Source organism: Emys orbicularis, chromosome 1 (genome assembly GCF_028017835.1).
Source record: "Emys orbicularis isolate rEmyOrb1 chromosome 1, rEmyOrb1.hap1, whole genome shotgun sequence".
In the NCBI taxonomy this organism is placed as follows: Eukaryota; Metazoa; Chordata; order Testudines; family Emydidae; genus Emys; species Emys orbicularis.
The window spans coordinates 259,181,666-259,202,537 of NC_088683.1; the positions used below are offsets into that span (position 1 = coordinate 259,181,666).

The following is a 20,872-nucleotide window of genomic DNA, read 5'->3' on the forward strand; positions in this document are numbered from 1 at the left end:
TGGTTTTAGAGTATTCTGTAGTGTTCTAAAAATTTGGGACAGTAGATTAGGGGAAACCTGAAGTCTGAGAGAACTCCCTTCCCTGTTGCCCATAGATTGGCGTGTATTCTTAAATTTCATTGCCCTTCAGGGTTTGATCCATGAAGGCAGGGATGCTGTCCCTAGCCTCTGCTTGCCAGAAGGTGGGAATGGGTGACAGGGCCTGGATCACTTGATGATCATCTGTTCTGTTGATTCTCTCTGTGGCACCTGGCATTGGCCACTGTCGGAAGATAGGATACTGGGGCTAGATGGACCTTTGGTCTGACCCCATATGGCCATTCTTATTTTCTTAAGGCCTTGTTAGAATCTGTGTTGTTTATAAAGACTTACTGCTTTTTCAAGTAGGTATGAGAGAGAGTGTGAAGTATTCTCTTCATCAGTTGACCAGGCACCTCTGATTGCGTCATGGCCGAGAATCTGACTCGCCTTTGAGAAATAATCTTTCTTGTAGTCCTTAGTACTATCCTCCAGTAAGTCTTCTAGTTGGAAACAGTGTAGCCTCTTTTCTGTTTTCCAGTGAACCCTGGCATACAGTCACATTCCACAATCTTGGATTTGCCTTCTATTTCCTGGCCACCTGTACTAATTCAGAAATTGATACAGGTCATTTAGTTACTGTTCAGTGGTAAGAGGCACAGTCCACCTCACTTAATAAAGGAGTATTCAGCTTACCACTCCACTCCTTTTTTCCCTTCCTGCTAGAGGAAACTTAGAACTCTGACTCTCATCTGGAAATGCCTTTTGGAGACTTAATATAGGAGCTCAGATTATAATGACTTGAGAAGCAAGTTGTAGCCAGACCCTTGGACACAGTGTAAGGAAAGGGCAGGGGATGGTGCAGTGAATCATGCCCATCCCTCTACAGGATCTGGGCATAGTTTAGTGTTTTATGTTCATGTTAGTACAAGGGATGGGCAGAGCTAGCTACTAACATCTCTGAAAATCTGCAGCACCACTGGCTAGCCACAGAAGAGAATACCTGCTGCAGCCCCTGAAGGGGTATAGTAATGGATGTGCTTGCTCCTAAGGTAGTGCAGACCAGGTCGGCACCAGCCCCCATCCAGACCAGTGCTTTTAAAAGGTACAGTGGAGCTCTTAGTTTTTTAATATGCTCTTTCATGCTCTGACTCAGGGCCTTTAGAAGATTCTGTGAGAATATTGCAATTCATTGTGTACTCAGATTGCTTTCAGTGGTGGATGGCAGCAGCTTTCACCAGTCTTTTCCATGACATTACTTGGAAAATCCACTTGCTTGCTTATGAAGGTTAATTTTGAATCTGTAAGGTGTGTGACCTCTATCCAAATAGTATAACTATAATAATCCCTATGATTCTTTCCTGTCTTTTCCATGCAGATTGCTAATTGAGCATTTTCAGTCTTTCTATCAGTTAGCTTCCATTAGTATTTCACAGTGCTGTGGCCTCTTTGTCACTTTGTGCTCTTGTCAACAAACTTCCCTTCTAGATATGTGTAAGAAAAGATACCCAAACTTGGGCCCTGTTTAGGTTTATTTTTTACTAGACTTTTTTATTCTTTGATGGTCTCTTGGATTCTTGGAACCCCCTCAGTCAGTTCCTGTTTGTGTCCTCTTCTTTCTTCCCATTACTAGCCTCCTGAAGTAGGGAATTCCCATTTGCTTTATTTAGTTAAGATCTGACTTGAAATTTTCATCCTTTTTTTGCAAGATGTATTTATGAGCTCTTTGGTGCAGCTACCGTGTTTTTGTTGGGTGTTTTTTTAATAGTACCTAGCACATCAAGGCCCCTAGGTGCTACTGCAATACTACTAGTAGTAGTCTGATAGCTCTTTCATAGAAGGCAAAGTGCCTGGACCTTCAAGTTAGGGAGAAACCATTCTTTTAAAAACAAATTCTGACTAGTTCTGTCTTCGCTTTCTCTTCTCCCCCATTAATTTAAATAGTTTGGGAATTAGTAACTTAAAACCTCTTTCAGGAAAAATGAAAGTAGGTGTGCCCTTCTGCAACCTTGCTATGTGGTGTTAAAGGCCTAAGCATCTTAATTTATACATCTTCCACCTGGATAGTCTTTCTTCCCCATCTGCCACTTTGGGAAATGCTGGTGTAGCTCTTCTTACCATTTTACCCTCCTTTCTTAACTGATTAGAGCAGTGAAGTAGTTTTAATAATATTTTTAAATGTCAACATTGTTATTTATCATTGGTATCTGAGTTCATTGAAATGAATGGAGCAATCCACATCTTAGAGCTGTTGCTTGAGGGTGTCTGCAAACCCATGCAGGTGTCTTTGCATCAGTTGCATTTGCTTCATGTTAAAAGGTTTTCTTCACAACCATAACAGCTAGAGCCTTTTTTTTTTTTTAAATAAAAGCTGAGACTCAGGAGGAAATTTACCAGTCTGTCATTCATCTAGTCCTTTGCATACATGCCCCTTTTCCAGTGAGGCGAGGGAATATGACCCACTCTTTAGGAGACACTGACTTAAGTGGTTATGGGTTTCACTTGATCCTGAGCTGATCGGAGGGAGCTATTAACTTTTTGTTCAACAAAGGATATGTTCCTGAAACTTGCATTGTTTGAAGTCTCTAATCTTGGGTTTTCTGTAGCACCTGTTAAATAATATCTGTGCTGACAGGTAAGCTAGCACAAGCAAGGCCCATAGGGGATGGCTTGAGTATTCTGGTAGAGAAGGAGACCTTCTTAATTTCCCTAAGTCAGTGGTGTTTCTGGTTGTGGCGACCAAAGGAAGTGAACCAAATTGTGTGCCATATATATATATATATAATATTTAAGCTTAGCTATATCCTTCTGTTAAGAAATTGGTCTTGGTATAGTGGTAGTTCTGCTTGTAAAGATTTTTACCTCCTTTCTGATCAGTGTGGCAAGCAAACTACAATCTTCTAGGAAACACCCCTAGTCCATAGCCTTTCAAATTCCATAGTCCAGTCTGTGTCAAGGTTTAGGGTTTCATGCTGGACCTAGTCAGCTGTCCTTCACAGGCCTTTCTGAATTATTCGTACATCATGCTTGTTAATAATGAAATAGTAGTTCTGACTAAATTGAAAAGAACATTATTCTACCTATGTCGCATTGGTATAATTTAGATCCTGTCTATAACTTGCTCAGTTCCTTTGTTTTCATGTATTTGGCAAGATCAATTTATTATACTTCAGGGGAATTTCAACAAAGGAGACAGTTCAATGGATTGGGTATGTTAATCTCCTAAATTATCCCTCTGTTGGTCCATCTCCTTATTTTCAGGAATTTAAAGTAATAAGCTTCTTGCCTAAACTACAAAATCTAAGAAGTAAAGATCCAGTTTTCTGGCTGGGAAGTTTTGTTTCATGGTGTATCTAGTTAGGAAAGATTCATCAGCATTCTCTATTCCTCCCTCTAATTCTGCTGCTGCCAACCCCCTTTGTCTACACTTTTTTGTTACATTTTCTTATTACCCTTCAATGTTCATATTTCTAAAGATAGGCTTACTGTTGTCAGAGGCCATTCATGTAAATTCTTATCAGTGGGGAAGGGCAAAGGGAGAACTCTTTCAAATTGAAACTTTCGTCTGTAACTGTTGGTGTCCTATCTAGCTTCATTTAATTCATAATCTCTCTAAATTAGAAAATTCAATGCCAGTGTTCCATCTTGGACCAATATTGAGCGAAATAACAGAACAAGTCCCCAGCATTTATAATGTCACACACTTTGAAATAAGAAACAAGAGCAAAAAACAAATCATAAGGAAAGCATAACTAAGCATAGCTTTTATATTTTATTGTTAGGAAGATGAGTGATGTTAATTATTGTTGTCTTAGATACCAGAATGCCATGGACAATTGCTAAGTCATGTTAAGTTTGTTTTGAGGGTGGTTTTTACTCAAGATAAAGAAATAGATTGTCAAAATAAGCTGCAGAAGGTGATAGATTTCAAGATTTAGATTTAGGAGTCTGAAGTCTGTGTAAAGGTCAGATGCTTCAGACTGTAATTTAGAAATTAAGCATTTTGAGATGTTTAAATAGGAAGATACTTTTTTAAAGACACATAGTATATTGATTTTATTGAAAAGTATATTGTCTCCCAAATTTTGCTTAGAAGCCAGATATGTGCAAAGGCTAAGTTAGTTTTAAAACTAAGATTGATAAATAATTCCTTAATGGAAATTTGCTAAGTTTATGTTCTTTCTCTCTCATCACTTGCAGATAGTTAGTCAGTAAGAGCAGCAGCAGCAGTCAAGGTGGGTTGATGAATGAGTGTAATTCAGTTTCTTTGTATTGTGCAGCTTGAGAAATGCCAGTGGACTGACAGCAGCAGATCTTGCACATACCCAGGGCTTCCAAGAGTGTGCCCAGTTTCTCTTGAATCTCCAGAACTGTCACCTGAACCGTTTCTTTAGCAATGGCACATTAAATGGAGGTCCCAATCCAGTCAATGGTGGGACAAGTCGAAAGAGATCCTTTGAAGATGTGGATTCTGCTGGAGTAAAGAAAGCTAGGACTGAAGGTGAGATTTCAGAGCTAAAAGTGGGAGGGGCAATATCACTGTTGACTGTGAGAGTAAGAGAAGGTACTCCGGGCTATAAAGTTTATTTTTGACATCCCTAAAAAGGGATACATGAATCAAATATGAATAAAATAATTATGAAAACAAGACTGGTGGCCTCCTTAAAGAATTATCTTTGTAGGTTCCCACTCTTAGCGAGTACATGCCTCACTTCTGCAAGTCCTAGAGCTATATGGACAGGAAGTAACTTGGAGGGAATGTGTGCACTCTCTTCTGACTCAGATGTTGATTCATAAAAGGATTGTGGAGCATCTTTTGGCTACTTTCTGTCATAAAGATCATATAATCACAGAAATATAGGGCTAGAAGGGACTTGGAGAAGTTATCAGATCCAGACCCCTGTGCTGATGCAGGACTAAGTAAATGTGGACCATCCCTGACTGATGTTTGTCTAACCTGTTCTTAAAAACCTCTAATGATGTGGGTTCCACAACCTCCCTTGGAAGTCCATTCCAATGCTTAACTAACCTTGGAGTCAAAGATGATTTCTTCTCCTCCTCCCTCCCCCCCCCCCCCTAATATCTAACCTGTATTTCCCTTGGAGCAGATTACGCCCATTATTACTTATCCTATCCCAGTGGACATGGAGAACAATTGATCACCATCTTCTTTATAACAACCCTTAACATATTTGAACACTATTCTCAGGTTCCTTCCCCCTTCTCCATCTTCTTTTCTCAAAACTAAACATGCTCAGTATTTTAACCTTTACTCATGGATCAAGTTTTCTAAACCTTCTTATCATTTTGTTGCTCTCATCTGGGCAGTTTCCAGTTTGTCTACATCTTTTTCCTAAAGTGTGACATCTAGAATTGGACATAGTACTCCAGCTGTAGCCTCACCAGTGCTAGTAGAGCAGGACATCTGCCTCGCTTGTCTTACAACACGGGAGGTAATTGTCCAGTCCTGCTTAGTACTCCAGCTAAGGCCTCACCAGTGCCATGTCCAATTCATAACCATCATTTGTTTGTTCTTCAACTGTTTGCCATTGCCTAGTTCTTGCTTAATATAATATATGTAATGTTGACTGCCTTCTCAATAGGAGTTGTGTGCTTAGCTATATGGCCTTCTTAAAGGACCCAGAATATAAATAGCTGCCCTCACCAACAATCCCACTGTTTTTCTGTCTTCCATATGCTGTAGTTGGGGACATTTTTCCTTCCCTTCAGCATTATGCAGTAGTTAAAAACTTCCCAAAAAATCCTGTACAAATAGTTTGTTAGACAAGGTTTTCCACAGGCGAAACCCTGTGGAAGGTCCTGGCCAGATTTGGTTGCGCTCCAAAAATTTATTAAGGTCTTAAGGCTTCTCCATGACTGCCACCATTCTCTGTAATGGCCTGGAGATGCACGCTTTCGTCATCAAAATTGGGGTTAAATAGGGATGTGTTATTGCCCGAATTGTGTTTTCCATCTATTTAGCAGTCATTTTGGTCCTCTTTAAAGGCCACCTCCCCAATAGAGTTGACATTCAATACAGAATGGATGGGCGACTTTTTAATCTTCGAAGTCTCCGCGTGAAGTCTAAAGTCCTCAGGGCGTCCATTACTGATCTTCAGTAGGCTGATGTGCCATCCTCGCGCACACTGAGAATGACCTTCAGTCCACATTGGATTTTTTTGCACAAGTTTATTGAAGCTTAGGACTCTCACTCAATATTGAGAAGACTAAAATGCTCCATCAGCCTCCTTCAGGCCTTGCACACAATCCACCACAAATCATCATCGAGGGACAAACTTTGGAGACAGTTGAGCACTTCTGCTACCTCCGGTAGTCAACTTTCTCAAAATGCAAAAATCGACAGTAAGATCCAGCACAGGATCCAGTTTGCAAGTGCTTCCTTTGGGAAATTGCTCCAACGTGTTTTCACAGACGGTGACCTACGGCAGGATACCAAGGTCTATAAGACAATTGTTATTCCTACACTCCTTTTATGGTTGCAAAATCTGGGTGACCTATCAACAGCACCTCAAGAGTCTGGAGAGGTACCACCAACGATGCATCCGAAAGATCCTTCGCATCAAGTGGGAGGATCACTGCACTAACGCCAGTATCATCACTGAAGCCAATGTCCCCAGCATTGAAGCAATGATCCTCATGCTTTCTGGGCTGGACATTGTGTCCCAAAACAAGTCCTCTACTTTCCAGTCACTTGTGGTCAGAGATCCCGTGGTGGTCAGAGAAAACGCTACAAGGACACCCTGAAAGTGTATCTGAAGAAAACTGATGTGGACATCATAAGCTGGAAGGAGCAAGCCACCAACCGACTCCAATGGCAGCGCATCCTCCATCAGGCAGTGGTCCACTTCGAGGAGAAGCGCCTTGCCCTCGATGCTGTAAAGAGAGAGAGAAGGAAGGAAAAAGAACTTTCTCAGCAGGCAGCTGACCCACCAGGAGATGTCTATACCTACTGTGGGGAGATCTGTGGTTCCAGGATCAGACTCATAAGTCATCTCAGGACCCATATGTAAATCCATGTTAGAGATCATCCTCGAATAGAGGGATTGCCAATGATGATGAGACACGGTTTTGTTTGTTTTCAGAAGTCACAGATATTAGTGATCCAACAGGATTCCTTTTGCAGCATTACAAAAGCAGAGATTCACAAGATGTGATTCTTTCCCTTTCAAATGACTGACCTGGGCATGAGCAATGTCTTTACGTACTTGAAAGAAGATAGTTTTGCAAAAATCCTGGAACATCTGCTGGCTCTTCTTTAAAAGGGCCCCAAAAGACCAGCGAGACCAGCAAGTGGTATTCCAAAATCACTTCCTTCAGCCCGGAAGTTGGAAAAGCCTTTGCTAAAAATCTTTTTGGCATGAGGTGGTGTGTCTGTGAAACCTACTTCTGCACCACATTTTCCTAGATTCTCAGGCAGAGAAGTCAGTCTTTGCAGAAGATAGCCTTGTAGGAACCCTTCAAGAAGTTTCAGAGGCTGCAGTATCTGAGATTTTGGTGGGAAACTAGGGGTAGCACTTCTCTGGGTTCTATGGCTTCAAAAATTGCTCTGCGCTAAGGTGAGGCTCTAAGAGGTTCAGCCAGACCTTGGTGCAGTTGGCCTTCCCAGATCTTAATTGTCCTCAAGGAGAAAACTTCCTTGTATCTGGGCCATTTGGTTTAGTCTCCTGCACTAAGGCATCCATCTGATACATCCAGCATGATTTCCAAGAAATGCCTCTAAAGGTGTCAAAGAAGAGGGCTTTCTGAAGCTTCTACACCATCCTCTGTGCCCAGCTGTGATTATTCCTTATTGGGGTTGCTAGCTTTTGATTGCCCTGCCATTGTTGCCAAGGTAGTTGTGATGAAGTGAGGAATTTTCGCTAATATTTTTTATGAATACTGTGTGCACTTCAGTTTCCCCTATATGCTGCATGGATAACTAGGTGGTTGGGAAAAGGCTGTTTACTCTTGGGCAGGCATGTGAATGGTGTGAATAGCGCCTAGCTCTGTCGGGTTTGGGGCCCAGGTCAGTGGAGGGTCTGTGAAGACAATGGCAAATCCAATCACCAAGACTTTTGGTACCTAGCAGCTAATGACCATGAATGGTCCACCGCCTCTGCAGGACGCCAGCCGTATTTGACCAGCTGGACAACAAATGACTGAAGAGGGGCCTGATAGAACTGGCTTGGGAACTTGAACAAAGAGGATGGAGAGAGAGAGAGAGCGGGAGCCAGGGGTGGACACTGCTTTGCTGGGCTCTGGGTAACCAGAGTGGAGCATGCTCTAACTTTTTTTTCTTTATGCTAACCAAGGACTTTCTATGCTATGTTCCAGACATCTAATAAACCCTGCTGTTCTTTCAATGCCTGCCAAGAGCCACTACAGATGCAGAAGGTGGGAGTGCATTGCCCCCTTTGGGTGTACAAATCTCTCTCGGGTGTACAACTCAGGTGGACTCACTGAAGAGAGCTCATGGTGTGAAGTAGGGGTGCTGGAGGCTCTGAGGATGCAGGGAAGCCAAGTGTCTTACCCTAGTGAAAAAGTGAGATCCTAAGGAGGTCTGGCACCCTGAGGGGTGTCCTCCCAGGACTGTTTCAGAGCACTGGATCTGTGGATCCATGACAGGTGGTAGCAGAGGATGGCTTCTGAATGCACCAAGAGGATGGTTGGTTGCTGAATGCACCAGAAGTATGTTGTAGTACGTGTCTAGCATCAGTAAAACAAGGGTAGTCAAGGGAAATAGCCAGAAAATGGTGTATAACCATCTCCCTAAAAAGAATATTGCAAACCTGTGCATGGAGAGGGTTAGGCATTGGGAAGATCAAGAAGATGCAGCTGATTGCATGGCTGGAGAAGAATGATCCGTTTAAGAGGCAAGTTCCAGCCCCAAATGTGTCCCCAACAGAATCCAGAAACAGCACCAGAGAGAGCAGCCAGGGCAGCAGCAGGGTGTCCACAAGACCCAGTTCCCCATCCAGCAAGGGACTTTCATGACCTTGCTCCCCATGAACAGATTTGAAGCAATGGGAGTTGGAGCTGAGAGCGAAGTTGCTGGAAGACTGCAAGAAGCAATGAAAGCATGAATGGGATATGAAGAAGCAGAGGAGCAAGAGGACCCACAGAGGAATATGTGAGGAGAGGCCATGGGATGCCAAGTCCGCAAGGAACCTAGATACCAAATTGCTGCCCCAGTTTAAGGAGGTGGGGATGTAGATGCCTACCACTGCCTTTGAAAAGGCTTGTGATTTGAACCAGGTTAACCCTGTGGACTGGCTTTGCTGTCTCACCCCCTTACTCAGTCCCAAACCCATACAGGCTTACAGCCAGATGGATGGAGTTGATATTGGGGACTATGAACTATTCAAAAAAGCTTTGCTGCTCAGGTTTGAATTGACTCCTGAGGCATTTAGGAAAAGGTTTCAGAGTGTGCAAAAGACTTAGGATGTGACTTACGTGGAAGCCACCACCCTGATGGGAGAGTGTTTTGACAGATGGGGTAAGAGCGCAGGGGTCACCATGCTGGAGGATTTGTATAACCTGATTGGGTTGGAGCAAGATTGAGATGTGTTCTCATAGGCTGACAATGTGGTTCGTGAACAGGAAGCCCAAGGATTTGCACAATGTGAGTCAATTGGCAGATGAAGGGGTCCTCCCAGGGACTATTCCAGAGCTGTTCTAGAGCACTGGACTTTGTGGATCTGTGATAATAGTGCATCCTTAATGCACTAGTTCTAGAGAAGGCCGGTGCTAAAGTTTTATGGGTTGGTGATGTGAAGGGTTGGAACTGAGAAGACTGACTTCTGCTCCTTGCTCAGTTCCCATTTCCTTAGGAAAGCCAGATTCTGGCACAGGCTGGCAAAGATCCCCATTGTCTCAGACACTGCTGAGAGATCTTTAACTTCAATAGTGTCTTTAGGAAGACATGTATGATTTAGGAATTAAGCATTTCCTCTGAGACTTAGACACAGATTTTGGATCTCTGTTGTGGGTGTATGGACCTCCTTAATCCAAAAACAAATGAGATCCTGGAGAAGCTGAAAGTGACTAAATCAACTGCTTCAGGCCTCAGCCATCTATTTATGGGTCAGTTCTGCATAGAAATCCAAACTAGAAAGTAGCCTTATGTCTTTCAGGGGAGATAGATGAAGGAACTTCACTTCTGCTTCAGGCAGCATTGTTGCCAAGCAGCAATTTGAAGATGAGAGAGATGACCCTGTCCCAGGCTTTAAGTAAACAGATCCTTCTATGTGCCTCCCTTTTGGAGACAGTTTGTCCTTAGGGTTTTTTTTTTCTTTGACCATAGTAAACCATTTTCTTGGGCTGTTGGAGCTGGGAAATTATCAAACGGGGGGTCTGACTTCCAGTTCCAGGCTCTGTGTGTCACACACTCGCTCGCTCTCTCTCTTTTCTCTTCAAGGATCCCTCTCATAAGAAACTTACAGGACAAGGTTTTGGCTATAGTAAAATTTGAGAAAAGAAAATGTCAGACCCTTACAGGAGAAAGGGATTTTATTCCCAGTATTATTCCTTTCATAAAAGGAAGAGTGACCTGCATACTATTATAGACCTCCCCAAACTGAACAAATGCCCAAGGGAAAATCAGATTCCACATGGTTTCTCCTGGGAAACATAACTCCTTTTTGGTTCTGCATTGGTTTGGGTCCTTTGTTTACTTGCTTACTTACACTTGTACTTGATTAGCACAAGTACTACCACAACTTCGTGATGTACCATGATCATTACCAATAGATGGCACTATCCTTTGGGAGAGTGGCATCTCCTAAGGTGTTCACCAAGTCCTTGGCTGTGATCACAGCTCATGTGCATCATCAGGGCTTACAGACTTATCCATACCTAGATGACTGGCTTATAGGAATTTCATCTTAACATGGGTTAAGTTATGCCCTAAAGAAGTGTTCCATCTTCAAGACTCTCTTGGTCTGAGTGAAGAAAAAAATCAGACCTTATTCCAGTTAAGATTTTGACTTTCATAATGTCTATCCTAAATTTCACAAGGGATTTAGCTTTGTCTACCTCAAGGCAAGTCGACAGAACTTACTAAGGCAGTTTTCTGAGGAAGTTGGGCTCAATGACAGTCTGCAGACTTCTCACCCTATTTGCATGTCTGCAGATGAAACCTTTACAAGGGTGAGGTCCAATGGGTCCTCCTGGAACGCAGGAAACCCTCAACCAGACTGACTTACCTGGCCAAGTGGATGAGGTTTTCCTGCTGGGTGTCCGAGAGTGGCATCGCTCCCTCGCACTCTTCCATACAGTCTATCTTAGACTACTTGCTTCATTTGAGGAACCAGGACCTGGCACACTCTTCCATAAGAGATCATCTCACGGCCATCTCCGCTTTTCACCCACCGATCCAGGGCCAGACAGTGTTTTCTCATGACATGACGGTCAGATTCTTGAGAGGCCTCGAGAGACTCTTACCGCAGGTATGGACTCCTGTCCTGCAGTGGGATCTTAACTTGGTCCTCTAGGATCACCGGCCCGCTCCTTAAGCCACTGGGTTCCTGCTCCCTTTCCCAGTGTCATGGAAGGTCGCGTTCCTGGTGGCGGTGACGTCGGCAAGATGGGTCTCTGAAATTAAAGCCTGACCTCAGGACCGCCATACACAGTCTTTTACAAAGATAAGGTTCAGTTGTGGCCCCACCCTGCCTTCCTGCCAAAGGTGGTCTCCACCTTCCATATGAACCAGGACATCTTCCTCCCGGTGTTCTGTCCCAAACTGCACAAGACCAGTGAGGAGAGCCATCTTCACTCCCTGGACGTCCGGAAGGCCTTGGGTTTCTACTTAGAATGTACCAGGCCTTTCCGAAAATCAACTCCACTCTTCATCACTACAGTGGATAGGATGAAGGGTCACCCGGTGTCCTCGCAGAGGATTTCCAATTGGATTACCTCGTGCATAAGGACCTGTTACGACCTGGCTGGGATTCCGCCACCACCGATTGTCAGAGCCCACTCGATTATAGCGCAGGCATCTTCAGCGGCCTTCCTGGCGCACATCCCTATCCAGGATATCTGTAGAGCTGCAACATGGTCCTCTGTTCACACGTTTACTTCTCATTATGCCATCACTCAGCAGGCCAGAGACGACGCTGGGTTTGACAGAGCTGTGTTGCAATTTACATGTCTGTGAACTCCTACCCGCCTCCAGAGGTATTGCTTTGGAGTCACCTAATATGGAATGAACATGAGCAAGCACTTGAAGAAGAAAAGACAGTTATCTTTTCCGTAACTGGTGTTCTTTGAGATGTGATGCTCATGTCCATTCCACAACCCGCCCTCCTTCCCCACTGTCGGAGTTTCTGGCAAGAAGGAACTGAGGGTTGGGGGAGCCAGCAGCGCCTCTTACACTGTGCCATGTGGGTGCCAGTCCTCTACGGATACTGCTGAGGGCACTGGTGCATGTGGCGAGAACACACGCCTAATATGGAATGGACATGAGCAACACATCTCAAAGAACACCAGTTACGGAAAAGGTAGCTGTCTTTTTTTCTCTGTACAATGTAGCAAGAACAGAGGCAGTTTGGGGAGCATAGTGCTTCTTCCACTGGACAATTAGCAAAGCTCTATGGAGGCAAAGCCAGGAAGGAAAAAAGGGCATTGCTTATCTTACATAACTCCTGTTCTGTGACTGTATAGCCTCTAGAGCGCCACACTGGGTCACGCTCTCTTTCTCCCTCTGCTATTTTTTGGAGCCCAGTTACATTTAGGTGTGCTGGAGGCAGAGGGAAACAAGGAGAGCATTGGTGAGGGAAGGCCACCAATACTCTCTGGTGCAGGTAGGCTTCATGTCCTAGACCAGTGTTTCCCAAACTTGGGACGCCGCTTGTGTAGGAAAAGCCCCTGGCGGGCCGGGCCGGTTTGTTTACCGGCCACGTCCGCAGGTTCGGCCGATCGCGGCTCCCACTGGCCGTGGTTCGCTGCTTCAGGCCAATAGGAGCTGCTGGAAGCAGCGCGGGCCGAGGGACGTAATGGCCGCTGCTTCCAGGGGCTTTCCCTACACAAGCGGTGTCCCAAGTTTGGAAAACACTGTCCTAGACTAATTGTCTATAGTCTTTATGGTTCCAAAGATAGCATTCAGAATCTGCATCAAATATACTGGTGTCTGATCCCAAGCTAGAAATGTTCTCTGAGAAGTATGAATTGCTCTCTCTCATATCATTGTGCTAACTGAAGCCTAATGATGGGTAATTGAAATGTCAACTATTTCACTTCACTTCACCAGAAAAATCAATCTAATGTACTTGAATGTCATGGAGCATCTAGTTTGTGTTGAGTCGTAGTCCGAGTTTAAGGCTAGAAGGAATGACCAGATCATCTAGTCTGGTCTTCTGTATACGATGGGCAACAAACAGCACCAACACACACTAAAACCAACAACTAAAGTATTACAGCACACAGGAGACTAAACTACTATGTTGCCACTGACAGAAAATAGGAGGAACTGAGTTTACATCAATGCCTGAGGTCCCTGCAATGGCAGGGAATTGATGAAGTGAGATAATCCTGGCAAGTGACCTGCGCTCCATGCTACAGAAGAAGGCAAAAACAGCAAAACCTGAACTTTCACTGCCAATCTGACCTGGGGGGATATTTCTTGCCAAACCCACATATGGATCTGATCTCCATCTGTGGCCATCTTTGATGCTTCAAAGGAGGGTGACTAACCCCCACCCCCCAGGATACATTGGGGGTGAGAATCCTTTCTTGACCCCTGTGTGTGACCAGCTGAAGCCCTGAAGCATGAGCTTTAAAAGCAAGATATAAACTGGAAAGGATCCCCAGGGCTGCCAACCCCTGTCCCCTGCCAAATCCTTAATTCTGCCACAGTCAGTCACTTCTAATCCAGAGTTCTCTTCATGCACCCCTCAGATTTCTTATTTTATGCGCATACAATTAATCTTTCCATATAGCAGGTTTTTTCTCATTTTAATCATGAGAATATTTACACTTCAGTTTAATGGCTTGGCTACGCGTTTTCAAATGTGCTCTGGAAACTAAATCTAACCTTCTTTTTCTACCAGCTCATAGCTTTGATGGCTTAATACCAATGATGAATGGAGGAAATGAGGATGATGCTGACAATATGCACATTGATAAAGAGCTTGCTGTTGTATCAGGTGGGAGTGGACAGTTTCCTGTTAACTACAACAACATACAAATGGTTGAAGACACCAAACAACAGGGGAGTGGTTCTGTTGGACCAAAAGAGATTGAAATTTACACAGTTTCTGCAATGCAAACTCCCTGTCGTTGCAAGAATCAATATGCATTTTATTTCTAATTTAAATATAAAACATCTTATTTTTTGCACACTGTTGTCCAGAGTCTTGAAAACTATTGTATTACTGTAACAGCTCTTATATTTGGGTTTTTAAGTAGATATTGAAGATTAGCTGTTTCATAGAACACACTGCAAGGGTATAAGGGAGACCTTATCGATAGATCTAATCTAAATAGAAGTTCACTATGGCTGTTTCACTTTAATTAAAGGCTTACATTTCATGTGCCTTGTTTTTAGTTACTATGTTTGCAGCTTAAAGGAAAATTCAGAGGTATTTTAAATGATTGGTTTAATTGGTACCAAATAGACTTAATTGCCAATATTGTACAAGGAAAAGTATATCCTAATGGTTTATATAGTTCTTGAAACAATGTGTGGTACCTCTTAGCTAGTTTCAAACCAGCTCAACATATGCTAAAAATAATAGTCCAAACTTATCGACCGTGTGTTCAATATTTGTTCAAACACAGCAATATGACTGTAGAAATCATGTTGTGAACAGCTATTGCTTTTGTTTTATGTGGATAAAAGACTATTGATGCCATGGAACTTTCAATGAGTTGCCATTTGGAACAATCTTGGAAACTGTTTGGATTTTGTATCAGTCTTCATGAAAACAGCCATATTGTTAGTAGTAGTGCATATTAGTACTTTAATTTTTTCAGGGGCCGCTTGATCAAGATGCTTTTTAATAACCTGAGAGCGTATATAGAGTTACGCTGTCTTAAGAAAAATTGTCTTGGGTCAGCTTGTCCATCCACTTGGTAGGTAAAGGGAGGAGTTACTATTTTAGTGTATTATTAAATTTTGAAATGAATATTCATGTTGTAAGTCATACTATGATAAAATGTTTCTGCTTGATACCATTGGTCGGATTCACCAAAAGTAGATGAAAAGCTCCAGTGATAGTTGCCAAATGTTTATATTTATTGAAAAGTAGTTGACTTTCTCTTTCATAAATATTGTGTATTGTTATGGGTCCTTATTTTCAACAAATATAAAAATGCTATAATTATCACTAGAACTATTCACTATCTGCTTTTGAATATTCACTAACATAAATGCCATTGTTAACGTCATCCACTTGGCAAAGCTAGCCTAAATTACCAATTTTAAAACATAACTCTGCACTTTTTCCAGTTTAAAAATTTGATAATGTGTTTATTATGTGCGTCTTCGTCACAATATTAGTAGGCATAATGTGTTGACTTTTTTTTTTTTTTTTTTTTTTTTTTTCCCCCCCTTTTAACTTGACCTCCAACCGGATTCTGTGGCTAATAAGTTTAGTTAATGTGATTATTTTAAGCAGTTTAGGGATAAAGTAGGAAACTTCAGTTGCTGCACTTAGTGTCACAGATAACTGTCAATTCATTCACTTTCTTGGCATTGTGCGTTACTATATGTGAAATACCAATGTCATATTATGTATATCAGTTTATATTTACGTGGAGAACCACAACTTTCCACTTCTTCGGTGTAAAACAGTGGTACTCATTACCTTTCCTTCAAACAAGGACCCCATGTTTTAAAATCTGGCAATTTATTAAGAATACTTAACTGTCCTGAGCTAAAATAACAGGAGTACTTGTGGCACCTTAGAGACTAACAAATTTATTAGAGCATAAGCTTTCGTGGGCTACAACCCACTTCTTCGGATGCATATAGAGTGAACCATATATTGAGGAGATATATATACACACACATACAGAGAGCATGAACAGGTGGGAGTTGTCTTACCAAATTGTCTTGCCAAATTGGCCTCTCAGAGTTGGTAAGACAACTCCCACCTGTTCATGCTCTCTGTATGTGTGTGTATATATATCTCCTCAATATATGGTTCACTCTATATGCATCCGAAGAAGTGGGTTGTAGCCCACGAAAGCTTATGCTCTAATAAATTTGTTAGTCTCTAAGGTGCCACAAGTACTCCTGTTATTTTTGCGGATACAGACTAACACGGCTGCTACTCTGAAACCTGTCCTGAGCTAGAAATAAAACAAATGATACTTTTCTACACAAAGATTTCTGCGTTAATATATACATAAATGTATGTGTATATGTTCAGAGAGACACAGAAAATGTAAAATGCTCAAATATCAAAATACAGAGCTAAAGTTTCTAGGTTTGCCCTGCTTATCGTTAGAGACACACACACGCAGATACACCCCAATAGGTAATTTTAGGGCACACCCAGTAATCTATTTTTTGTGCTAGTACTTTGAGTACAACTGCAAAAACCTATATTTGAAACTTGACTGAAATTTAGTTTTACCAAAAAGGTCATTAGTGTACTAATTACTAAAATTCAAACGAGAAATTGCTTAAACCAGTCTGTTTTTTGCATGCATGTTTTTAGTATTTCTGTGCATTTTGCTGTTGTATCGCATTTTGCATGTGCATTGTACAGATGTTACAAATCTATCATTAAGAAAAAACATTTTTCCTGCTTAATATATTCTCAAGTAAACTACCAGTTATACTGAAATTAATTGTTCGATATACAACCTTAGGAAACATTTTATATTAGCTTCCCCATTGACATAAGCTTGTTCATATTTCCTGCTTCAATGTGTACTGTTACCTGAGATCTGTCACTAAAGAGGAAGCAAGAAACTTAAATTAATCACCACTGCTAAAAACTGTAGTCCACTCAAATTTCAGTTCTTACACAGAGATTCTTTAGTTCCAGGTGGATTTTAAATTTGTGTAAAAAGGTATCTTAACTTCAAAAGCCTTTGTCCTGTTTCTCAAAATACTATTTGGAATGTTGTCTGCTTTGTTACTCTACGCTTGTCACTTAATTTCTTATTTTTCTAAAATTCACACTGTCTTAGAAAGATTAGCATAGCTATATATATTTACATTTCTAATTTAGTTAGCAGTTATGTTTTTGAAATTGAAATTAGCTTTCAAATTTACTGATCAAAGTCAGATTACATTACTTTTAAACCACCTATGTTGACATGGAATATAAAAATTAGGTTTGCACTCAAGTGTGTGGTGGTTTTTTGTTTTTTTTTTTCCCCCCCCAAGTTTCCATACATAGGTTTTGAAAAACAAAGTGGAGTGCAGTGGAGACATTTTTATGTATTTCCATTGATTCTCAATTTTTGGTGACAGATGTATTTCTTAATGCAGATATGAATAGCAGTAGCTCCGTTTTGAATGCATTGACAAATGGATGTACCATCAATGGACATTTGGACTTCACCGCCATAACACAGTTCAATGGAATGGATGCCAGGCATGAAGAATGTTTAACATTAATACCTAATGGAATAACTCCTGGTGTCGCTTCTGCCAATAGGCACAGAATTCACACCAGTAATGGCACTGAAGAACCAGAAAAAGCCATGAATACTTCTGCCGATATGTGTGGTTCACTGCATCTGAATGGAAGCCCAAGTAGCTTTGTGTCTAACAGGCCGTCATGGGTTGAAGATCTTGGAGATACTTTGCACTATGGGCATTATCATGGTTTTGGGGATACTGCTGAAAGCATCCCTGAACTTAACAGTGTTGTTGAGCATTCCAATTCTGTTAAAGTTGAACAGAAATACGATAATACTGTCTTAGGCACAATGTATCTTTATCATGGTTCCTAAATTAACATATTCTTGTTTGTCAAATTCATGTTGAAATTGCTAGCAAATGTGGCAAAAAATCCTCACCTAGCATTAAATCTGAAGAATGCAACTATTACTATTTTTACACTTTGTTTATATAAAAAGTAAACCTTTCATTTGACAGTCTTCTACTATAGTTCTAATTTGTTGCATGTATGGGGCTTATTTAGTGATGCAAGTAGGTGGTGTTACAATGAAATGTTTATTCTTTGCATTTTACTATGGAATGTTGTGGTTTTGTACTTTCTTTTTTTTTTTTTTTTTTTTTATTTCCAAGCTAGTGAACACTATCTTTCCCCTTTTTTAAAAATGTTTTCCCTCTTATTAATATGATCAAACTGTGTTGAATTTTGTGCAGAAAACAAGTTGTGTGTTTGTGCATCACTCTTGAAGTAAATATTTTCCTTTTTTGTATTTTCTGCTGAAGCTATGGTAGCAACATCAATGCCAGCTGTCACTATGCAAGGTTTGAAAAGTGTTGTTCTTAAAGGAGTTTCTCTGATTTACAAATTTGTGCGTTTAATAGAATTGAAAGTTCATCTTTACTTTCTATGACAAAAAATGCAATGACAAACTTTTGAAAAATGTTTCACTTTAATGTAGCATAGGAATTATTTTCTTCATTGTTAGGGCCCTTTGCATTATAGAAGTGGAAAACCAGATTATCCATATTCGGTTGCAAGTCAGGGTTGGTTCTGATTTTTGGCCTTTTTTATTTTGCTTCTCTACTTTAAATGTGTGCTTGATATTTTACCATAGCTCACAGCCTGGAGGCATGTTGGCACTGTTTTTGCTTTTTATGCAATTTAAAATTACTGCTACTTGTTATAGAAATCATCAGGTCAAAATATTTGACTGATTTTGATATACTGTACATATATTTTGTTTGCTTTGTGTTTTTTACAACTGCTTTGAAAATCTAATGCTGTGTATATCTAGCCAGTTAAGATACTTTTAGGGCTATGTTAACTGAAAATACATTGTATTTAAAGCTTATTACAAAAGTAAAAATTCATACAAGTGCTCTGTACAAACATTAAATAATGTAAGATACTACTTTTGTGATTTGATAAACGAACGGTGGGAGAATATATTAAACAAGAGAAAGCCAGTAAGTCCTTTGAACTGTATCAATTTTTTGTTGTTTAAAAGGCATGTTTACAAATTGGATTTTAAAAAAAACCTCTATTTTATCTGGATTTATTTTATTTAGAAGTGATACATTCATGGATTATATGAACAAGTGTTTAATAATTTTAACGTCAAATCTCACTTACCTATTTAATCCTTCTTAATCCCTGTGTGGAATTTTCGTTTATTTTCATTATGTGGAATTATAAAAAAAGAAGGTAAATAGGCTGGCAAGCTATCTTTGACTGAATTTCTTCGCTCTTTCAAAGATACTTGTACATGTTTTCTACAGTATGTGTAAAGACTACATCAGTCCTGAGCTCCAAAGAAAGATCAGAAATGTTAGCTCTGAGTTTCACACTGAAATTGTGTAGTACTCAGTTTTCCCTTAAACATTTTATTAGGAAAAAGTCTGAAAAATCAATATTTTCTAATAGAACTTACAATATTGTTTCATATATCACCATTCTGATATAAAATACCACAAAGCAAATTAAAGTGTAGTGAGTTAGATATTAGTTGAGTTACAATGACAGTATAAGCAAATGGAGCAGTTGGCCAGAATAATGCAAGCACTTAACTTCTGGGGACAAATGAGATGTGCAGCGGAACCTAAATCTCACCTGAAGCATGGCGCCTCTAGCATTCTATAATTTTGGTCAAACTAACACTTAAGACTTAAAGCTTGATTAAAACATTTTTCCAAGTGCTATTTTAGAGTTTTACATATGCTTTTGTTTAGACATGTTTGGACAAATCAAAGCCATTAGTAGTTATAGCAGTGTGCTGTCTGGATTTTCCTCCTCAGGTTACAACTAATCTTGCACACATGTTGCTTGGCTACATTTTATAGTTTTCAATGAGGTTTTATATACCCAAGTGAAGTATAACTCAAGACTTAAATTTCCTGTCAGACAAGCTTTTAAGGAAATAAGTACTATGTTCAGCTTTCATTCACTATTACTTAAACAGATTTCAGACACTCATTTTTCTTCAGAAATATTTGACTGAATAACTTGAGCATCTATATCCTACCTGTGAAACATTTTCTTCAGACCCCTCTTCTCATTCAAATACTTTATTGCTTCCAAGACTAAATTTCCAAAACTGAAACTTGAGGTCCTTGATTGCTGCCTGTTGTAAATTCTTAAGATGTCGTCTGTATGTTTTTAATTTACGGAAGGTCCACTGAAGTCCTCAAAGCAAAATAAGGTTGCAAGAGTGCAGTATGTGAGTTAAGAAGGAGATTGATGAGGCAATTTTGAGTTTATATGCTGGAATTGAAAGTGAGAAGTGCAGGCTGTTAACATAGCCCTGTTTACAAAGGCAGAGAATTGGAGAAAGTTGGAGCATACTCCTGGTCTGAGATTGAATACTGATAAGAGTTAAAGGCTATTGGGCTGTTTTTAATAATTAGTATAAATAAGCTTTGCTGCTTTGAATAGGAGGATGAATTTTGCTATCTTACATGTTTGTAACTCCATTGCCTTCAATGGTAATTTTGTGTTAGATGGCAGAAGATGGGCTGCAGCTTTGCTTAACGAAAAGCAAGTGGAATAAATGTGCTGCGTTTGGCAGAAAAAATGCAGATAGATTTGAACTACATATAATCAAATGGCAATAAATGTTTATGCAGTTAGTTTCCTAGTGACAGCTCATATCCTTCCAGAATATTGAGTTTAGCAAAACTTAAACTGAAAACCAAGAAATACACTGTTAAGGTAAACGTGCACCCAACCTTGACTCTGCCCCATGGCAATGGCAATACCCACTGGGAATTATCTGCATGCAC

The 20,872-nt window shown here is 40.6% G+C and overlaps 1 protein-coding gene across 1 annotated transcript in view; it reads left to right on the forward strand.

Moving 5' to 3' along the window:
* Positions 1 to 19,061, forward strand: part of ANKRD10 (ankyrin repeat domain 10) — a 44,073-nt gene extending 25,012 nt beyond the window's left edge. The window contains exons 4-6 of the mRNA XM_065407287.1: positions 4,299 to 4,519; positions 14,064 to 14,159; positions 17,462 to 19,061. Of these exons, the coding sequence (XP_065263359.1) occupies positions 4,299 to 4,519; positions 14,064 to 14,159; positions 17,462 to 17,928 (784 nt within the window). The 3' untranslated portion in view covers positions 17,929 to 19,061. The remainder of the gene's footprint in view (positions 1 to 4,298; positions 4,520 to 14,063; positions 14,160 to 17,461) is intronic.
* Positions 19,062 to 20,872: the final 1,811 nt, after the last annotated feature.